The 20,055-nt window shown below is 38.6% G+C and overlaps 1 protein-coding gene across 2 annotated transcripts in view; it reads left to right on the top strand.

Annotated features, from left to right (window-relative positions):
* Positions 1 to 2,473: 2,473 nt before the first annotated feature.
* LOC110536595 (coagulation factor XIII A chain-like) overlaps positions 2,474 to 20,055 on the top strand; it is a 29,536-nt gene continuing 11,954 nt past the window's right edge. The window contains exons 1-7 of one of the 2 annotated variants that reach the window (XM_036935310.2): positions 2,474 to 2,530; positions 5,049 to 5,234; positions 9,255 to 9,437; positions 11,428 to 11,676; positions 14,338 to 14,450; positions 14,604 to 14,711; positions 15,501 to 15,672. In XM_036935310.2, coding sequence (XP_036791205.2) covers positions 5,081 to 5,234; positions 9,255 to 9,437; positions 11,428 to 11,676; positions 14,338 to 14,450; positions 14,604 to 14,711; positions 15,501 to 15,672 — 979 coding nt within the window. In that variant the 5' untranslated portion in view covers positions 2,474 to 2,530; positions 5,049 to 5,080. The remainder of the gene's footprint in view (positions 2,531 to 5,048; positions 5,235 to 9,254; positions 9,438 to 11,427; positions 11,677 to 14,337; positions 14,451 to 14,603; positions 14,712 to 15,500; positions 15,673 to 20,055) is intronic. The other variant, XM_090189877.1, reaches the window with a different exon arrangement.

Here is a 20,055-nt window from a genome sequence, read left to right as displayed (position 1 = left end):
ACAAATAATGATCTCTGGTTCCTCCAGAAACGTCCTGTTTCTCAGGCCTAAAAAGAGTCCGGTAAAAAAGTTCATGGAACTCAAGTGACCTCAACCACAACTAACTACATAAATCATCACGGTATACATCACACCAAAACAAATGAAATACCGTATACAAAAAGGTTGTGGTCAGTCAGACAATCCAATCCGCCAACAGATCTCCAGCTGAGAAAGGCCACAGATCTCCAGCTGAGAAAGGCCACAGATCTCCAGCTGAGAAAGGCCACAGATCTCCTGCTGAGAAAGGCCACAGATCTCCTGCTGAGAAAGGCCACAGATCTCCTGCTGAGAAAGGCCACAGATCTCCTGCTGAGAAAGGCCACAGATCTCCTGCTGAGAAAGGCCACAGATCTCCTGCTGAGAAAGGCCACAGATCTCCAGCTGAGAAAGGCCACAGATATCCTGCTGAGAAAGGCCACAGATCTCCTGCTGAGAAAGGCCACAGATCTCCTGCTGAGAAAGGCCACGAAGAACAACGGAGTGGTGTAGTCCACGGACGCAAAGAGTGGATCCGATCCTGGGTAAACTTGCTATTAGGCTACAAAACACACTTTTAAAGGCAACAAAACAAATGGAATAGAGAAGCTTCGGAACTGAGGGTTGAACACATCCTCATTCACGTCTCCATCACATTCATTAGTCCAAAAATGGATTTCGCAACTGTTCAGATAAAATAGTGTACGAATCTTTAATCGATGACAATATGATTTAATTTGATCACTTAGTAGTGACATTTTTTTATATGACCCCAACTGCGATTTGAACACACAGCCTCTGCATTAGCGGTATGCTGATCTTTCGGCTGTACCAACTAGTCTGTACCAGTGAAATAAGTCCTCTGTCCTCATTACCTGTAATACATGTCTGCGTTTAGCAAAAGCGTGCCATCTGCATTGCTATTTTAGTTATCAGTTGATTTGACTATTCTCTCAACATTGATTTAATTTACTTATTTCAGCAATTTGAAGGTTTTCTGGGTAGTTGTCAACTGTTTGTGTGGGATATTATTTTGTTTAAATGTTACTCTTGAATCCCTATGATAAATATAATAGTTTTTCTTAAGTGTATTATATAAAGCTGAGATTTTCCACATGTGAAATCATGTGTTTTTCCTGTAAGGGACCCCATCTCCCCTAACTCTGGCCCCAAGTGCTGATTTTTCTTTAAATCATTCAAAATTATCAATATGAAAGATTAGACTTCAATTTGCTCTATCTACTAGTAACCCAAAACCTACACAGCATATTCTCCAGTATCAAAGAAATAAGAAATGAACACTGAGTGTTAAATCAACTCTGGAAGTGTTGAATCCGTCGACTCATATAGACAACAGACCAGTGTTAAATTAACATACCGCTTAGTGTAAAACCTTGTTCAAATATTTCACCTTGAAAAGCCTTGCCTTTCAAGTAAATTGTAGAGTTACCACCTATGCCTGTTTTTGTTAGTACAGAGACATGGTTGTTGCATTTATCAATTTCTGGTCCTATAAACGTCACCAAGGGAGATCCTAAGCAAAGTTGTTATCATTTAAAAAAATAACTCATACAGATCACTTTGAACCAATATCACATCCTTCTTCATGACATTTCCCAACATGCTCTATTGCTTTGTTTCAATATCTATGTTTGTGCATTTATGTTGATTCATTGATTAATCTTACGCTACACAAAGATAGATACAATACATTTTTATAAACTAATCCAATCTGTTAGTTACATTTTTTGCACCAGTTACTGAAATGTTAGTTCCATTTTAAATAGTATCCTCATAACTTCACTTTGTCTCTAACAACACCCATACCAATATATCCTCCTAACATTGGTTTCTCGGGCATTATCACTTAAGAAGGCCTATGTTGTTGTTGTTGTTTTGGTCCTGTATGATGGTGATGAATCCAGATTTCCCCCTTAGAGCTTAATAATTGCAAACACTTTATTTCAATAGTCCCAAATAGATGGTTCGTAGATGTTTAGTAGGTGTTCAACTAATTGTCAATATTTCAACTAACTATCCACTAACCCTAACCTTAACCCTGCTATCTCCTAACCCTAAACCTAGCCATAACTGGAGCAAGCTGTTGTATATCAGTTGCATTTGGTAGTTTGAGGATCTGTAGATCATCTTGATGGAACTATCCAAATAAAGTGTAACCTAATAAGGTTTATTCAGTTCAATTCATGTCCTTTGTGACCTCCATCACTATTGATAAATCATTTATATTTTAATTGAAAAAAATCTTATGAAAGACAGAATTCTGTTTTCAAAGCAGTTTTCATGAAGGTCAGAACAACCTCATCTCAAAAATCTCCTGTCAGCAACGTTTTTCTTGGACTTCCCCTAAATGACACAGGACGAGAGTTGTCACTGACAGGGGAAGATTTGGGAAGGGGAACTCTATGGTCTATATAAACACATGGGCGACATTCACTTGACATCTGTTGGCGTGACTCTTCCTCCAACTGCATATCTACCTGAGCTTTTGAAGGTGAGTGGGAATTCTCTTCTCAGTAGATTGTGGGTCAGTTTCTTGGACATAGATTAAGCCTAGTTCTGGACAAAAAAATATATGTCAACGGAAATTCCCCATTAAGCATGCTTTTCAGTCAAGGACTATGCTTAATCGCTGTCAGGGAAATTGGCCCTATTTTGTGACGGAAATTTGCTTGTAAATCTAATTTGCGACCGAAGATATATGGCTGGATATATTAATATTTGCCATTCACGGTATTGACATGCTGTGTTCAAGCTCTCCATCATGGTTTCCACAACAGTCTATCTTCTTTCAGAAGGGTAATACTTTACATTAAGTTTTATGTTACAAAGGATGTATAAAGGACGATCTAACAATGTTTAATAAATATAGCAAACAGTTAAGGTTCATTTCTTTATTTCCTGAATACTGAGCCTATACTGCTCTGGCTGGCAATAATAACATTATAATCAGTAACACTGCAGTCATATAGGCTGGATTGGAACCAAGACACAGAACTTCACATGCTGGTTTTCTTAAACCGATACTAACAGGAGATTACATGCACCTACATGATAAAATAAACTTGATTGCAACGAAAAACCCACACGAACAAACCAGCAATTTAGCTGATTTTACGTTGATACCAGACAGCTGCAACTTTCCTTGTCTATGCTCTCTATTCCCGCCTCCAATGAAATATCAACCTATCAGGAGCATCGAAAACCGTAAGGCTGATGAACGTGAAATACTTATAAGAATATAGGAGTAGTAGGACTATACTTTATTCAAACATTTCTCTCTTATTGAAAAATAATACATGTGTTCCGTTTGAAATAACTTTATTAGCCTACATTTTCATTTGTGAAAAATGATAGATTATATAACTCATCACTATTACTTGATTTAGTTACAAATTTCAAATGTTTAAAGTGCAGGGATATTTCCCCCTGGTCTTAATAAGAAATGACTATACTTTTTAAAGATACACTTTAATGAATGGATTACATAACTTGGAAATGGCATGTGGGATAAATTACCACAGTAAATGTACCATGGTAAATGAGGAAAAACATTTTAGTTGTATGGAACGATTGCCAAATAGATAAATCGGCCTTAGCCTGTTAAAAAAGTAGGATTCATTTGTTCTGATGATAGTACTCACCAGAGAACTAAATAGTCTTGAAAAATGTTGCCATTTTTGTGAGTTGCCCACAACACGCTCATCCAACATATCACTACGTTACTCAAAAGTTATCTACATTTCTCTCTCTAAATTATAGATCTAACTTCATTGGAATATATAGAACTTAAAATAAAAAAAATTAAACAATTTGATCAATTTACCACGAAATAATTTTGTTGAAATATCTCAAAACATTTTTGTTGTTATTGAGCAAGAGCAGTTGCAGCCAGGGAAGGTGTTGAGTAAATAATATGGTGACATCTGACACTAAAATAATTTGGTGGTCTTAAGATGAATTAAAGGGGGGGGGTAACTGTCCTCCCACAACAACTTGTGAACGTTTGCAGTTTATTAGGCTACAGATGAAATAAATTATGATCTTGCTGTTGTGTCCATAATAATCTCATCATGTCGGCTTTACCCGCACTGTATCTACAAGCTGTTGACTAGAACACACATGCCAAGACCAGGGTGGTAATTTTTCATGACAAAACCAACAGTAGAGTTGAAAATGTGATACGTAGGAATTTAACCCCTCAAGTTACTTTCATGTACACTACATCAGCATGCTAAGTCTTTTATCTGCAACAAGTCAATTTGATGGAAATACATAATATGGGAAATGGCGCATATGGTTTTGATGCGGATTTTAGAATATTCCTATGAAAATCTGTCGCCAATTGGATGGAAACCGAGCTGTTGATAACAATCAAATCAGTGATGTATCATGTTAGCTCATGAATATTGATGTGCATGTACCAGTGGTTCCAGATTATTGTCCATCCTGAAATATTTCAATGCATTTTGACGAATTCTTGTGTATATATATATATTGTTTTATCCATGATTTATGCCATGTTAATATGATATCTAAATATGAGAGTGACGAACAAAATCAATTGGGGCCCCCTAAAGGTCAGGTACTCTGGGCACAGTCAAGTCGGTAATTTGGCCAGGATTACTACAACTCTACCTAGCAGTAGATTAATATACCAATCTAAAACATTTTAACTGACATGGGTTAATTGATGCACTACCAAGTTTTGAAATTGCACCTCGTGAATTCTGATGTCCTAACTCTCAACAGTAAAGTTCCTGTGAGTAAGCACTTCACTGTTAGTCTACACCTGTTGTTTACGAAGCATGGGACGAATAAAATTAGATTTGATTTGTAGTTGAGAACCCGACTGAGTTTCGATTTGTTAATTTAGAAAACACTTCGGAGGTCCTGGGTGCGGCCCTGGTTGCAATATGTTATGCAATTATCATAGATACAAGCATTTTCTGCTTGTAAATACAATACATATCTCCTTGACCACTTTTTAAAAATCTTTTTTTGATCGACAGAACAGCGAAAACTGTTGACCCCTGCTTTCAACATGTCTTCCTCTGCACACTGTACCGGGTCCAACTTCCCTGGGCGCCTGGAAAGCCCCATCTGTAGCTCCAATGCTGAGCAAGATGACCACCGTCTTCCCAAGTTTGAGGACTTTGGGGAGGCTGTGGCAATTCCCCATGGCCCCTCCAGTGATGGTACAAGATAGGATGGGAGTATGAGTATGTGTTTGTGTGTGCGTGCGTGCGTGCGTGCGAATGTGCGAGAGAGAAAAAAAAAGAGAGAACTAGTCAATTCTCTGTCATCAGTAAGTAATTCATCATACACAAAAAAATGTGCATCACCATTTCTTACCCCAGTCCTTGGCCGACTATGATAAATGAGATCAACACACATTACAGAGCAAATTCTTCAGTGTTAAAAAAAGATGAATTAACACTAAGAGTGTTAAAACAACACTAATACCAGAGTCTGTGGACCCATATAGACACCGGAAAGTGTTAAATGAAGAAACTGCTTATTGTAAAGTCTTATTCAAATATTTCCCAGAGTGCCTTGCCTTCCAAGTAAACTGTAGAGTTACCACCCATGACTGCATTTTTTATTTTTTTATTGAACCTTTATTTAACTAGCCAAGTCAGTTAAGAACAAATTATTATTCACAATGACAGCCTACCCCCACCCAACCCTAACCTGGACGACGCTGGGCCAATTGTGCGCCGCCCTATGGGACTCCCAATCATGGCCAGTTGTGATACAGCCTGGAATCAAACCAGGGTCTGTAGTGATGCCTCTAGCACTGAGATGCAGCACCAATTGGGAGGCAGATAAATGGTTAGAGACAGATAGATGGTTGTTGCATTCATCCACCAAGTGAGATCCTAAGCAAATATTTTACAATTAATGTATATATATGTACATATATAGAGCGAGAGATATAAAGCAATACAATACAATTATGTATTTCAAAAGGCTTTATTTTCAGGGCCTAGTTTTATCCTAACACAGGGGCCTGAAGCTCATAACCATGCACATCATTATCATATTTCCCAGCATGCTCTATTGCAGGTAGACTTTTTTAATTGTTTGTTTCAGTATCATTAATCTTATGCTACTGAAATCTAAATTACAAACATTTTCTAAAGTAATCCAATATGTTACTTGGATTTATTGCACCCATTACTGATGGTTTAGGTAGATGGTTTGGGTAGTTTTATAAATGTGTCTTGCCAATTCTTCAAGTCATTCTGAATACTGGTTGCAGATGAAACACATTTGAAGAGTTGGATATCCACACACTGTCTGAATTCTAATAGGAATTACACATAGCCTTATAAATTAGCATAATGTGACTTGCATGTCTGATATGGCCTGTAACTAGTGATGTTACACTACTCTGGACGGCTCTGACTTAGAATACGTGGACAACTACAAAGTCTGGTTAGACTGTAAACTCTCCTTCCAGACTCACATTAAGCATCTCCAATCCAAAATTAAATCTAGAATCGTCTTCCTATATTGCTACAAAGCATCCTTCACTCATGCTGCCAAACATACCCTCGTAAAACTGACCATCCTACCGATCCTCGACTTCGGTGATGTCATCTATAAAATAGCCTCCAACACTCTACTCAACAAACTGGATGCAGTCTATCACAGTGCCATCCGTTTTGTCACCAAAGCCCCATACACTACCCACCATTGCGACCTGTACGCTCTCGTTGGTTGGCCCTTGCTTCATACTCGTCGCCAAACCCACTGGCTACAGGTTATCTACAAGTCTCTGCTAGGTAAAGCCCCGCCTTATCTCAGCTCACTGGTCACCATAGCAGCACCCACTCGTAGCACGCGCTCCAGCAGGTATATCTCACTGGTCACCCCCAAAGCCAATTCCTCTTTTGTTCGTCTTCCCTTCCAGTTCTCTGCTGCCCATGACTGGAACGAATTGCAAAAATCTCTGAAGCTGGAGAGTGAGCACAGTGAGCACAGTGAGCACGTGCTACGGCGCCACAAGCCTACACTGTGTTGATGAAAGCATCTAGTAATGAACGTTTTTTCAACACAATTGGCTGGAAAGCCTCAATGCTTCAAGAAGCTTTGTTTCCCCATCACTACTGTAAACCATGAGTTTCAGATTTAGATGTTTTCCTAAAGGGGTTCAAACACTTGTCACTGTAGTGGTACACTGTAAGGTCATCCTTTGCACCTTTAGTTATAAGTGCATTATTGTATCCCAGTTCATACGTCAGGCCACACCAGGCCTGCAAGTAGAGTTTCAAAATTTGTTTTTGAAGGATTTTGGTTTTTCTGTTTCCAGGAAACTTCCAACCAGGGTTTCTGGAAACCTCTGAGTTTTGGGAAAGTTACCAGCATTTTGCAAACCTTCTTGCAAGTCACATTATGCTGACTAGCAAAGTGATGTATAGTTAGAATAAGCAATAGTTAGATTTTTTTATTCACCTACAACCTGCATTAGGAATGAGTGCCAGAGTTAGGAACATTGTGCAGAGATAAAACCTTTAAACTGCAACAAACATTTCTGTAATGAGTGGGAAAAAAATCTAATTCATCGTTATGATTAGTTTAGAAAACTATGTATCTTTGTGTAGCATAAGATTAATCAATCAATGAACCTGCACAAAAATAGATATTAAAACAAACAATTGAAAAAAAACTACCTGCAATAGAGCATGCTAAGAAATGATTGATAACTTCCCAAACTCAGTCTTAGGGAGCCCAAGGGGTGCCCATTTAGTTATTTGCCTTAGCACTACCCAGCTGATTCAACCAATGAATTCATCATCATCATCATCATCATGCTTTGATTATTTGAATTATGTGTGGTGCTGAGGCAAAAACCAAAACGTGCACCCCTTGGGGTCCCGAGGACCGAGTTTGGGAAACGCTGCCATAGTCTTTTTCTCTTCTACCGAAACTAATACCAAACCAATCAGGTGGTTGGTCGACAAAACAAAGTTTTGGACATCGTTAATCACATGCTTCTGATAAAGTGTCAGAGGCACTGACACACTGCTTCAAAGTAAACTGCGTAGATATTTTGACACATGCCTCTTAGCTTCGGTATCAAACATAACATCAATAGCTGTATTAGGGTAAAACTAAGCCTTCAAAATAAAGCCTTAGGAAGACCATATGGTATTGTGTTATATAATATATAAAATAAATACATATTCACTTAGGATCTCACTTTTAGAAAAAGGTGCTAAGTAGTAGACCCATACAGGGTTCTTCAGTTTGTCCCCATAGGGTGACCCTTTTTGGTGCTGGATTGAATATGTTGTAGAGGGTTCTATCTAGAACCCTCTATGAAGGGTTCTTCAAAGAAACCTACGTAGATGGTTCTACCTTTAACCCCCTATGAAGGGTTCTACCAACAACCGTTTTATCATGTAAAGTTTCTTCCTAAAAACCATCTTCCTCAATCACCTAAACTGGAACAACCATCTCAGTAACTGGTAAAATACATCCAATTACTAACAGATTGGATTCGTTTAGAAAACTGTATGTAATTTAGTTTTGTGTAGCATAAAATGTACCAACCAATCAGCGTGTACACATTATAGTCAAACAAACCATTTTGAAAATATTCCTGCAAATGAGCATGCTGTTTAATATCATATATGGTTCAATGTAGAATCCTTCTGGCCTTCCAAAGAACAATCAAAGAACCCTTCCTTCCAAAAACTGTTCTTAGGATGTTAAAGAGTCTTGGTAGAACCCTATCCCTCCGCAAAGAACCCTTTTGGTACCCTTTCCTCTACGTATAGGACATAAATTGGATGAATGCAACAATCATGTCTCTGTCACTAACAAATACAGTCATGGGTGGTACATCTAATTTACTTGACTAGCAAGGCACTTTGGGAAATGTTTGAATATGGCTTTACACTAAGCAGTGTATTAATTTAACACTGTTCTGGTGTCTACATGAGTCCACAGACTCAACTGTTTCAGTTTTGATTGAACACTCAGTGTTAATTTCTTGTTTTATCAATGGAGAATTTGCTGTATATGTGTGCCAACTCTGCACGGTCGAAGTGGTCAGCAGAAATCCTTGTTCCCATTTTGACTTCACACTCAGACCTGACATCCTGAAAAGTACCCTTTTTACCCAAAAAGTTTAATCCAAAAGATTTTACGTTTGTTACCTGGTTAACTAAACATCATTATTTTGCTTGTGATCTCCTTATTTGCAGCCACCCTGGAATGTGTGAGAGTGGACATGATGCAATATGAGAACAAGAGCAACCACCACTGTCACTTGTACGAAGGCAAAAACAACATTCTCATCGTCCGCAGAGCCCAAGAGTTTCAGATGACCCTCCAGTTCAACCAGCCCGTAAATCCCAGTGACAAATTCCAGATTGAGTTTTACATTGGTAAGAAGATTTTACACATTTTCACCAATGTCCTGTAATTGCCTTTTAGCTGGATAAAAATGAAATTACATGCATTGCTTGACTTCACTGACGGTGATGTATTAATTATAGTGTTCACCATTTGATAATAGTTTTAATGGGAGGGGTTGGTGTGTTAGAGGTGAAGTTGCATCTCAATACTTAAATTGTTCCTCTCCTAGTCTTCTCTCTGTCGTCTGTGTTTAGCCTCTGTAGCCAATCAGAAACACTAATATATAAAAGTGCCAAGTTGAAAGAAAAACAGATTATTGACATATTCCCATCTAAACATCTGTAACATCTGTTGATAGTAACCTTGGGGTGCCTCCCGATTCTCCAAACTTCTCCCCAAGTGTGCACTTGCACACTTCCCATCATGGATTTAGGGAGTTTCCACTATTGTTGAATCGATGACAGATTGTGCAAGTGCACACTTCGGAAGAAGGGTGTAGAAAAGAGATGAGTCCAGGGTCTCTCTCACACATTATACTGAATGCTTACATCATAATCACAGGGGAATTGCTGAAAATATATCTATGTGCTCGATTCAATCCATATTGCGGAAGTTCCGAGGTATAGAGCGATTGAAATTTAAAGGTAATTTCTGATTGAGATGGCAGCGTTTACTGTGAATGCAGTCTCCACAAACACAGGAACATTACATTTAAATCTCAATCGCTCTGTAACACGGAACTTCCGCGATACGGATTGTATCACGCCCTAGGTCCTTTAGTGTCAGCTACAAAACTGCAATATGTCAATTAAATACAAACAAAATCAGAACGACAGCAAAACGACTGCTTAAGAAGTATGACACCCTTTTTTTAAATCTTCAAACGACTTAAGCAAAAGGTGGCGCTACAAAGTATTAACTTAAGGGGGCTGAATAATTTTGCACGCCCAATTTTTCAGTTTTTGATTTGTTAAAAAAGTTTGAAATATCCAATAAATGTCGTTCCACTTCATGATTGTGTCCCACTTGTTGTTGATTCTTCACAAAAAAATACAGTTTTATATCTTTATGTTTGAAGCCTGAAATGTGGCAGAAGGTCGCAAAGTTCAAGGGGGCCGAATACTTTCGCAAGGCACTGTAACTAAGTACAAAATACTTTGAAGTACTGCTTAATAAGTACTTTTATTTGAGTAGCTGTTCTTTACTATTTATATTTTTGACAACTTTTTACTTTTACTCCACTACATTCCCAAAGAAAATAAGTACTTTTTACTCCATATATTTTCCCTGACAGCCAAATGTACTCGTTACATTTCGAATGCTCAGGCGGGACAGAAATATGGTCCATTTCACACACCTATCAATGTAACTTGTTGTCATCCCTACTGCCTCTGATCTGATGGACTCACTAAAAACAAATACTGCATTTGTAAATGATGTGTGAGAGCTGGAGGTGTGCCCCTGGTTGTCCATAAATAAATAAAAAAAACAAGAAAATCTTGTTTAATTTGTTTAATGTAAGGAATTTGATGTAAAGATTCTACTTTTACCCAAGTATGACAATTGATTACTTTTTCCACTACTGATGGTTTGTTGCATTCCAGGTCACCTTTATTGCAGTCGCGCTGCACAGACTACCGACAACAGTATCTTCTGTAATGTTGTTGTGATATTGAGCAGACCTTGACTTGTGTTGGTTGATGTGTTGTTAACAATTTTTTGGGTGCCACTTTATTTTACAGTGCAGAAAATTATCAGGTATTTCTAAAATAAATGTCATGGTAACACAATAATTACACAGTAATAACTAACTTTACTTGCTTTGTTTCTTCAATACTCATTAAAACAGTAGCTACTTGGTACCATTTGTTACCAACTGAGGTTAATTATTTGAAGAACGTACCAGAAAGTATTGATTGTTACCACATAACATCATATTAAATACTAAGATAGTTCCTGTGGAAACATGAGTGTCTACATGTGTTGACATTTCCCCTGTCATGTCACCTTCTCCCTCAGGTATCAATACCTACGTGTTGAATGGCACAAAGATCATCATCTCCTTTGACGGCTCACAAACTGGGAATTGGACCGGCCGCATGATACAGCAACAAGGGGAGGAGTGCGTGGTGGGCATCACCCCTTCTGCAGACGCCATCATCGGGAAGTACTACACGAGTGTGGCGGTCATCGGGTCCAATGGAATCTCAAGGACACAAAAGGACTCTGGAACAGACTTCTACCTCCTGTTCAACGCCTGGGCGTCCAGTGAGTGGAATCATTCTGGATTTTTTGTTTGTCCTCTTCGGACCGCTTAAGATAAGATAAAACATATGCATTATGCACCCCTTACGGGAAAAAACAAATGATTTCGCACATGGAAAATCACATGAATTCACATGTGACATTCAATGTGAAATCATGTGAAATTGTTTTTTTGGAAAACTTAAAGTGATGATATCTCCCATAACCCTTCACATGTGGATTCAAATGTTCACGTTAATATTTTTCACAGGATTTCACAGGTGATGCCTCGGCAAACCAAAAATGTGTCGTTAGGATGAATACACAGTGCTTTTAACATACTGTGTAAATAGTTGACACTTTCACCTGATTACATTGTGTATGTTTATACGGTAATTATTATTCAACATCCTGGGATATGAACTCGCAACCTCTTAGTTGAAGGTATTCCAATATTCCTGCTACTCCACCACGTCTTTGTCAATGGCTGATTTAACCTGTATTCCAACAATTTGGATTTAAATTTTATCTCAGTTTTGTTAAAAATACACTCAATAAAAAACACATTTACAATAATAATATGCCCCACCAACATATGACAACTATACAGAAAACCACTCACATCATCAATGATCAGAGAATATTCAGATGGAACTCATGTGCAGAGATGTATTATAGGTAATGAAAGTGTAGAGGAACGTTACAGTACAGACTTTGCAGCGCCGCAGATTGATCAGCGTACCCCAAATCCATTGGTTGTGAGTTGAAATCCCAGGTGGGGTCATATTGAAAAGTCAGTACTAACTGATCATGTCAAATGGAATCATATTGTCCTTGATTAGTGTAAAAAGTATGTATTTGATCTGAACATCGTACCACTTACTTTGAAACCCCCATATCGTTTCATTCCCCTTTATTTGTTTAACGTGTGAAATCACATTATCCACGTGAGGAAAATAAAAAAATGTCACATGTTGAGCTGAAATTATCAGATGTAAATTAAAAAAAAGAGACACCATATGTGAAACTGAAAATGAAAACGCTTAAAAATTTCACATCACCGGAATTGAAGATTCTAACTCTCACATGTGGAGTTGCATTTTTCCCATGTAAACAACTTTCACTTGAAAATACAATTTGCATTTTCGCATGTTGAAATTTGCATCACCATGTTGTCACATTTATTTCACATGGTATCATGTTTTCACATGTGTAGTTCAATGTTATCACATGTTGCTTTTACATGTGAACACAAGTTATCACATTAACTTGTGATCACATGCAATCACATGAGAAACACATGTTATCAAGTGTAATTCATGGTGGCATGTGTCATTTTTAACATGCTGTAACACACCGGTTGGAGGATTCGGAGAGTGGAACATCAGCTATAAGAAAGCTAAGACTTGGACATGAGTATTAAATGATGAAAATCAATTCTCATCCTAACATTCGTCCCCCTCCCACTAAGAAATGTTGTTGTTTCGTAAATTGAAAAAATACACTATACTTGTTTAGGAACAAAACATTTGGGAAATATTTAAATGTTTAATTTGTTGATTCATGACAACAACAAAATCTGACAGTGATGAGAAACTGTAGCCTGCATGAAAAGCATGTTTTGATTCCCAAAAGAAAAACATGGAGTCACTTTTTTTTCTTTACTTTTTGATAAAGCTCCACGGTTAAATGCAAAATTCTACTGACAAAATACGAAATGTCAAACGCCGATACAACAACAGTGTAAAATAACATTCAGTCCATATTTTCTCTTTTAAACAAACTTTTTCACCAAACCATCAAAGAGGATCAGGCGCGGTCCACTTGCACATAGCAGGCCCACAGTCGTATGGGAAACGCATCACCAAGGCCTCCTTCGGTTTCACATTCATACAAAAGTCCCTCACACAAACAGTAGCCGGCAACATAGTTCTCCCACACAGCTCCATCCATCCCATATGCGTAACCAGCCGGTCGGAGAGCAGAGTTCTCCCACTCGAGGGTGCCTCCATGCAGAATTGTTGTCTAGTCCAAGTTGTATAATCCACTGCTCAAACCCGTCCAGAATGGCGGGAGAAGCCCCATTCCCATCACGTCCACAAAGCAAAAGGAAGGTCCAATATGTGTAAAAGTCTGGGTAAAATGTACTTAGTTGGTAATGACATTTCAGACATGTGGGCAGTCTAGTACTCACTGTTCACCCATCCAATAAGCTAGCAGTGAGGGAGACGATAGTGTGCAGAGAAAGCTGCCCATGCTTCTCGTCGTATGCTTGCTCCATAGGGCTAGAGTAGGCCTGGCTAGCATGCATGCAGCCTAGCGAGGTCATGTCACTTTAGTCCAGCGATAACTTCAGAAGACACAGGTTCCACAGATGTTAAAAACGCTCAAAACACAGCTGCCACCAATGTAATGCGCTGTTAGGAGGGTTCAGATAGTGGGACATCAGCTGTGTGAACGCAAAGGACGCCAGACAGCATACGGAGCTCAACAGGATGTGGCTTCCTTCCAGGACATGCGACCACGGTCTCAATTAGTTCACGTGACACAAATTAATTTATAGACACAGGTCAGGCATTAGAAATCAATGATGAACATCCAATTCTCATCCTTACAAGTCACATCTAAAGTAACAGATGACCAGATTCTGGTACTGAGGCTGCAATTTATTTCTGATTTCTTTAGATGATGAAGTGTACATGCCCAATGAGGAAGAAAGGCAGGAGTATGTGATGAATGAAAATGGCTACATATACCAGGAGGAATCAGGTGATGGAAGACAATGGTATTATGGTCAGGTACATTAAAAGACTACACACACATGCCCCACGCGCACACACACACACACACAGATCAAATACCTTAATGTCCTGTATACTCTACACACACATTTACATTTGTGTCATTATTGTTCCTTTTTTGAGGCTGGAGGTTATATTTCTCTCTTGTAGTTTGTGGAAGGGATTCTTGATGCCTGTATCAAAATCTTGGATGACTCACACATGCCTCTAGTAAACAGAGGCGATGCTGTCAAAGTCTGCAGGATAGGCTCTGCAATGGTGAGTGATATTTGCAGATAACATAAGCACACTACACAAATTCCAAAATGAGCCCTAGTTTAAGCACTAAGAGCCAAGTGCTTTTCACAACCACAAGACGTACCAAGCATTTAACCTGAACTTCTGTCTACATCCACAGAATGTGATTCGCAGTAGATACTATACATATTATCACGCCTGCTCCAACTCCCCCTCCCTGGCGCTCGAAGGCGTTAGGCTCCCCAGCATTACACACTCCTGCAACCATCATTACGCATACCTGCCTCCCCCCTGTCACGCACCTCAGGGATTATTGGACTCACCTAGACTCAACACCTGTGCCATTATCTCCCCTATATCTGTCTGTTCCCCGCTTCAGGATTAATGTTCGTTTGACGTTGCATACCCGGTTCTGACGCTGTCTCTGTCCTGTTTGTTGTCTGTTCCATATTAAATGTTCAACTCCCCGTACCTGTTTCTAATCTCCAGTGTCGGTCCTTACACATATACAGTACATATTGAATGAGATATTGCCTCACTACATTATTTTGATATAATATTTCAGGAAAAAGTGTTTTTAAAAAAAAGGGTATATTTGTGTCTACATTCAACTGGTAAAAGTTAACTGTGATATGAATAAAGGAAAACAATTACCCCGGTACCTGGCCTTAATTAAATACTCAATTTCCTTTTGCATGCTTTTACCAACTTACTCTGAACATTTCATTTCAAACTAACCTATCCTTATACCTGGTGCACTAATCTCTTTGGGGGGTTTTCTATATATTTTCCCATTCCTTGTGGAACCAGATGAACTCCCAGGATGACCGCGGGGTCTTGGTGGGCAACTGGAGCGATGACTACTCCCTTGGCACTGCACCAACCTTCTGGATTGGCAGTGACCAGATCCTGCTCCAGTACGTCAACAAAGGGCCCGTCAGCTTCGCCCAGTGCTGGGTCTACGCCGGGACGTTCAACACCTGTGAGTGCCTGATCAAATTCCCTTTTCATTTTCAATGTCCACCCCACAACATAGGTCATGTGTCTTCCAAATTACCTGTGATTTGCACTGAGGGATTGATGGTCAATAGAAAACAGGCCCATCCAGTTATAAACTGCAGTTTTCAACTGAGAAAAGGTTGCCTTTTTTTAGTGGGTAGATCAGCTTTAATACTGCAGATGGATTGTGGTTTCCATCAATATAATTGTCTGCATCACTTTCAATCTCCAATATATATCTTTTAAAATATATTTTAATTTATTATTTTGCCTTAACCCTACCACCCTCCCCTAATTGGAGTAAACGAATGGACAACAACACTTAGGCTTCTACTTCCAGCTTATACATACTATATACATTTTACAGACACAGTATATTTTAAAATAGTTATCTTTTGTTGGTTTTTAATCCCATCCTTCAGAAAACCTCAAACCCTCCCATCTATTTCTGAAGACCGTCCAGTTTTAATTTCTATTTGCCAAATATTTTTCAACTGTAATGTGATGTTTCACAAAAGTTCTGAACCTTTCTATTCTCATAGTTTCTACAGATTGTAAATTAAAGAGAAACATTTTGAGTGTTATTATATTATTGATGGATTGACTATGGCTTTTTAAATCACCCAGCAGTTATATTTACAGAGTTAGCAATAATTATTCAGCCATTCCTGAACCTGCGACCAAAAACAAGGTTAACATGAACAGTACCAAAACAAATTACCTAAATATTTGTCACGTTCTGACCTTTATTTCCTTTGTTTTGTATTTATTTAGTATGGTCAGGGCGTGAGTTGGGGTGGGCAGTCTATGTTTGTTTTTCTATGATTTGGGGATTTGTATGTTTCGGCCTAGTATGGTTCTCAATCAGAGGCAGGTGTCATTAGTTGTCTCTGAATGAGAATCATACTTAGGTAGCCTGGGTTGCACTGTTTGTTTGTGGGTGGTTGTCTATGTTGGTTGCTTGTGTCAGCACAGTTCTCATTAGCTTCACGGTCGTTATTTCGTTTATTGTTTTTGAACAGTGTGTTTCAGTGTTCAGTGTTTTCTTTATTAAAATTCATGATGAACACATACCACGCCGCATTTTGGTCCTCCGATCCTTCTCGCCTCTCCTCTTCAGATGAAGAGGAGGACGTCCGTGACAATATTTTGTCTCTTTGCAGCAAAATCTGCAGATCTGGGATGGTTGTATCCCTCATTTATACAGTATAACATTCTATTGGTTGCAAGAATTTTGTATAGTAATTTGAAAAATTACATAAAAAATCTCTTCAAGTATTTTGCGATCTATATGGAATAATATCCAACAATAAAATAAATATTCTGTGCGCTACGCATTTTTGTTAGTATTTTTCATTGGTGTAAGGGGCCTCCAATTTTTTTTATGGACTGGATCTTTATATATTTACCACTTGGGTTATGCCTCAGTAATAATAAAATCAGACCTGGTTGAGTATCTGATAATCTACCAGTTTTATAGGAGTGATTAAAACATCCTAATAAACGGTCCTCTGAGGACAGTACATAAAAAAAAAAGGTTTGGTATGCCATCCAGGCATAGGGTTTTCCTGGACTTGCACCAAGATGTTCCTCCTCTGTAATTTGGCCTTCACATGAGTCTTTCTGTACAGCTGTTCATTTTACATTATTAATAGAAAAAAAATGTTGGATATTGGAGATGGAGGAGACTGAAACGAAAACTTATGCTTAAAAGTACTTTCCCTCCTCTTTCAAAATATTATTTGGGAAATCATGGGTGACTGTCATTTGTAACAAGTTTCATTCAATTATTTTTGGTAGCATTTCTATGTTGAAGATAAGAAATGATTTGGTGCATTTTTCCCTCACATTCCATCCAGTTTGATAGTTTTTTTTTAATAATATATTACTTCTTGAATAAGTTCCTTAATTTATTTTTGTTTATCCTCAAACAAATTCTGTGCCTCTATGGGAAAGTATATATTGCTATTAATCTGTCCCTCTATTTCATTATTTTTACCTAAATTGCTTTTGTTTTAAAGATGAGTATTGAATTGCATGGCCTCTAAAGGCACATAGATTAATACAACAGAAAGGGTATTTTCTCCAAGATTTGAGGCAGTGCGCACATGCTGCTGTTCTTTGCTGAGCGCTTAACAAAGAAACAGACACTTCTAGTTGCTTCATTTAGTTATTCATGCAACGTTAGTTGTGATACAAATGTTCGGGAATATGTTTTGATTTTTAATGCATTGTAAGTCTGCATGATGCGCCTCTAATGATGATTTGAAAAAAGTTGCACCAAAGGCATGAGCTCTGCTTAGTTTTTTGAGAGGGTTGTACACACTTCATCAATGGAACTGTTTTGGTTTAATTCATTTATTGCCAGCGGGGCCCGCTGGTGTAACTGCTAAACTGCTTTCTGACTGTACACTGTACTGCATGATTGTAGCAGCAACTAATGTGTTAGTTCTATTTTTTGTAGTTGACAATGATATGACAACTACAGTATGCAGGCTGTCTATAGAGGTTAGCGGTCGTGATATGGTTTGGCTTGGAAAGGTTTTTTCACCTGGTCACCCACAGCTGTTGTGTTGTGCACTGGAGTCCACAAGGGAAGGGAAAAGGTGAGAGGAGGAGAGCTTGTAAGATAGTTATGAGAAGAAATGATATACAGTTGAAGTCAGAAGTTTACATACACCCTAGCCAAATACATTTAAACTCAGTTTTTCACAATTCCTGATATTTAATCCTAGTAAAAATTCCTTGTTTAAGGTCAGTTAGGATCACCACTTTATTTTAAGAATGTGAAATGTCAGAATAATAGTAGAGAGAATGATTTAATTTCAGCTTTTATGTCTTTCCATCACATTTCAGGTCGGTCAGAAGTTTACATACACTTGATTAGTATTTGGTAGCATTGCCTTTAAATTGTTTAACTTGGGTCAGATGTTTTGGGTAGCCTTCCACAGGCTTCCCACAATAAGTTGGGTAAATTTTGTCCCATTCCTCTTGACAGAGCTGGTGTTAACTGAGTCAGGTTTGAAGACCTCCTTGCTTGCACACGCTTTTTCAGTTCTGCCCACTAATTTTCTAGGATTGAGGTCAGGGCTTTGTGATGGCCACTCCAATACCTTGACTTTGTTGTCCTTAAGCCATTTTGCCACAACTTTGGAAGTATGCTTGGGGTCATTGTCCATTTGGAAGACCTATTTGTGACCAAGCTTTAACTTCCTGACTGATGTCTTGATATGTTGCTTCAATATATCCACATAATTTTCCTCCCTCATGATGCCATCTATTTTGTGAAGTGCACCAGTCCCTTCTGCAGCAAAGCACCCCCACAACATGATGCTGCCACCCCTGTGCTTCAAGGTTGGGATGGTGTTCTTTGGCTTGCAAGCCTCCTCCTTTTTCCTCCAAATATAATGATGGTCATTATGGCCAAACAGTTCTATTTTTGTTTCATCAGACCAGAGGACATTTCTCAAAAAAGTACGATCTTTGTCCCCGTGTGCAGTTGCAAACCGTAGTCTGGCTTTTATGGCGGTTTTGGAGCAGTGGCTTCTTCCTTGCTGAGCGGCCTTTCAGGTTATGTCGATATAGGACTCGTTTTACTGAGGATATAGATACTTTTGTTCCTGTTTCCTCCAGCATCTTTACAAGGTCCTTCACTGTTGTTCTGGGATTGATTTGCACTTTTCGCCCTGAAGTACGTTCATCTCTAGGAGACAGAACACGTCTCTTTCCTGAGCGGTATGACGGCTGCGCCGTCCCATGGTGTTTATACCTGTGTGCTATTGTTTGTACAGATGAATGTGGTACCTTCAGGCGTTTGGAAATTGCTCCCAAAGATGAACCAGACTTGTGGAGGTCTACAATTTGTTTTTCTGAGGTCTTGGCTGATTTCTTCTGATTTTCCCATGATGTCAAACAAAGAGGCACTGAGTTTGAAGGTAGGCCTTGAAATACATCCACAGGTACACCTCCAATTTACTCAAATGATGTCAATTAGCCTATCAGAAGCTTCTAAAGCCATGACATAATTCTCTGTAATTTTCCAAGCTGTTTAAAGGCACAGTCAACTTAGTGTAACTTCTGACCCACTGGAATTGTGATACAGTGAATTATAAGTGAAATAATATGTCTGTAAACAATTGTTGGAAAAATGACTTGTGACGTGCACAAAGTAGATGTCCTAAACGACTTGCCAAAACTATAGTTTGTTAACAGGAAATTTGTGGAGAGGTTGAAAACAAGTTTTAATGACTCCAACCTAAGTGTATGTAAACTTCCGACTTCAACTGTAAACAACAAGTAAAGTGATCATGCTGTTTTTATGTGGCTGTGTGATAAAAGGTGTTTTCATTCCGGCGATTCTGTTGAA

This window comes from Oncorhynchus mykiss, chromosome 11, assembly GCF_057628025.1.
Source record: "Oncorhynchus mykiss isolate SJ-2025 chromosome 11, ASM5762802v1, whole genome shotgun sequence".
In the NCBI taxonomy this organism is placed as follows: Eukaryota; Metazoa; Chordata; class Actinopteri; order Salmoniformes; family Salmonidae; genus Oncorhynchus; species Oncorhynchus mykiss.
This window is presented reverse-complemented; position numbering and strand designations above follow the sequence as displayed.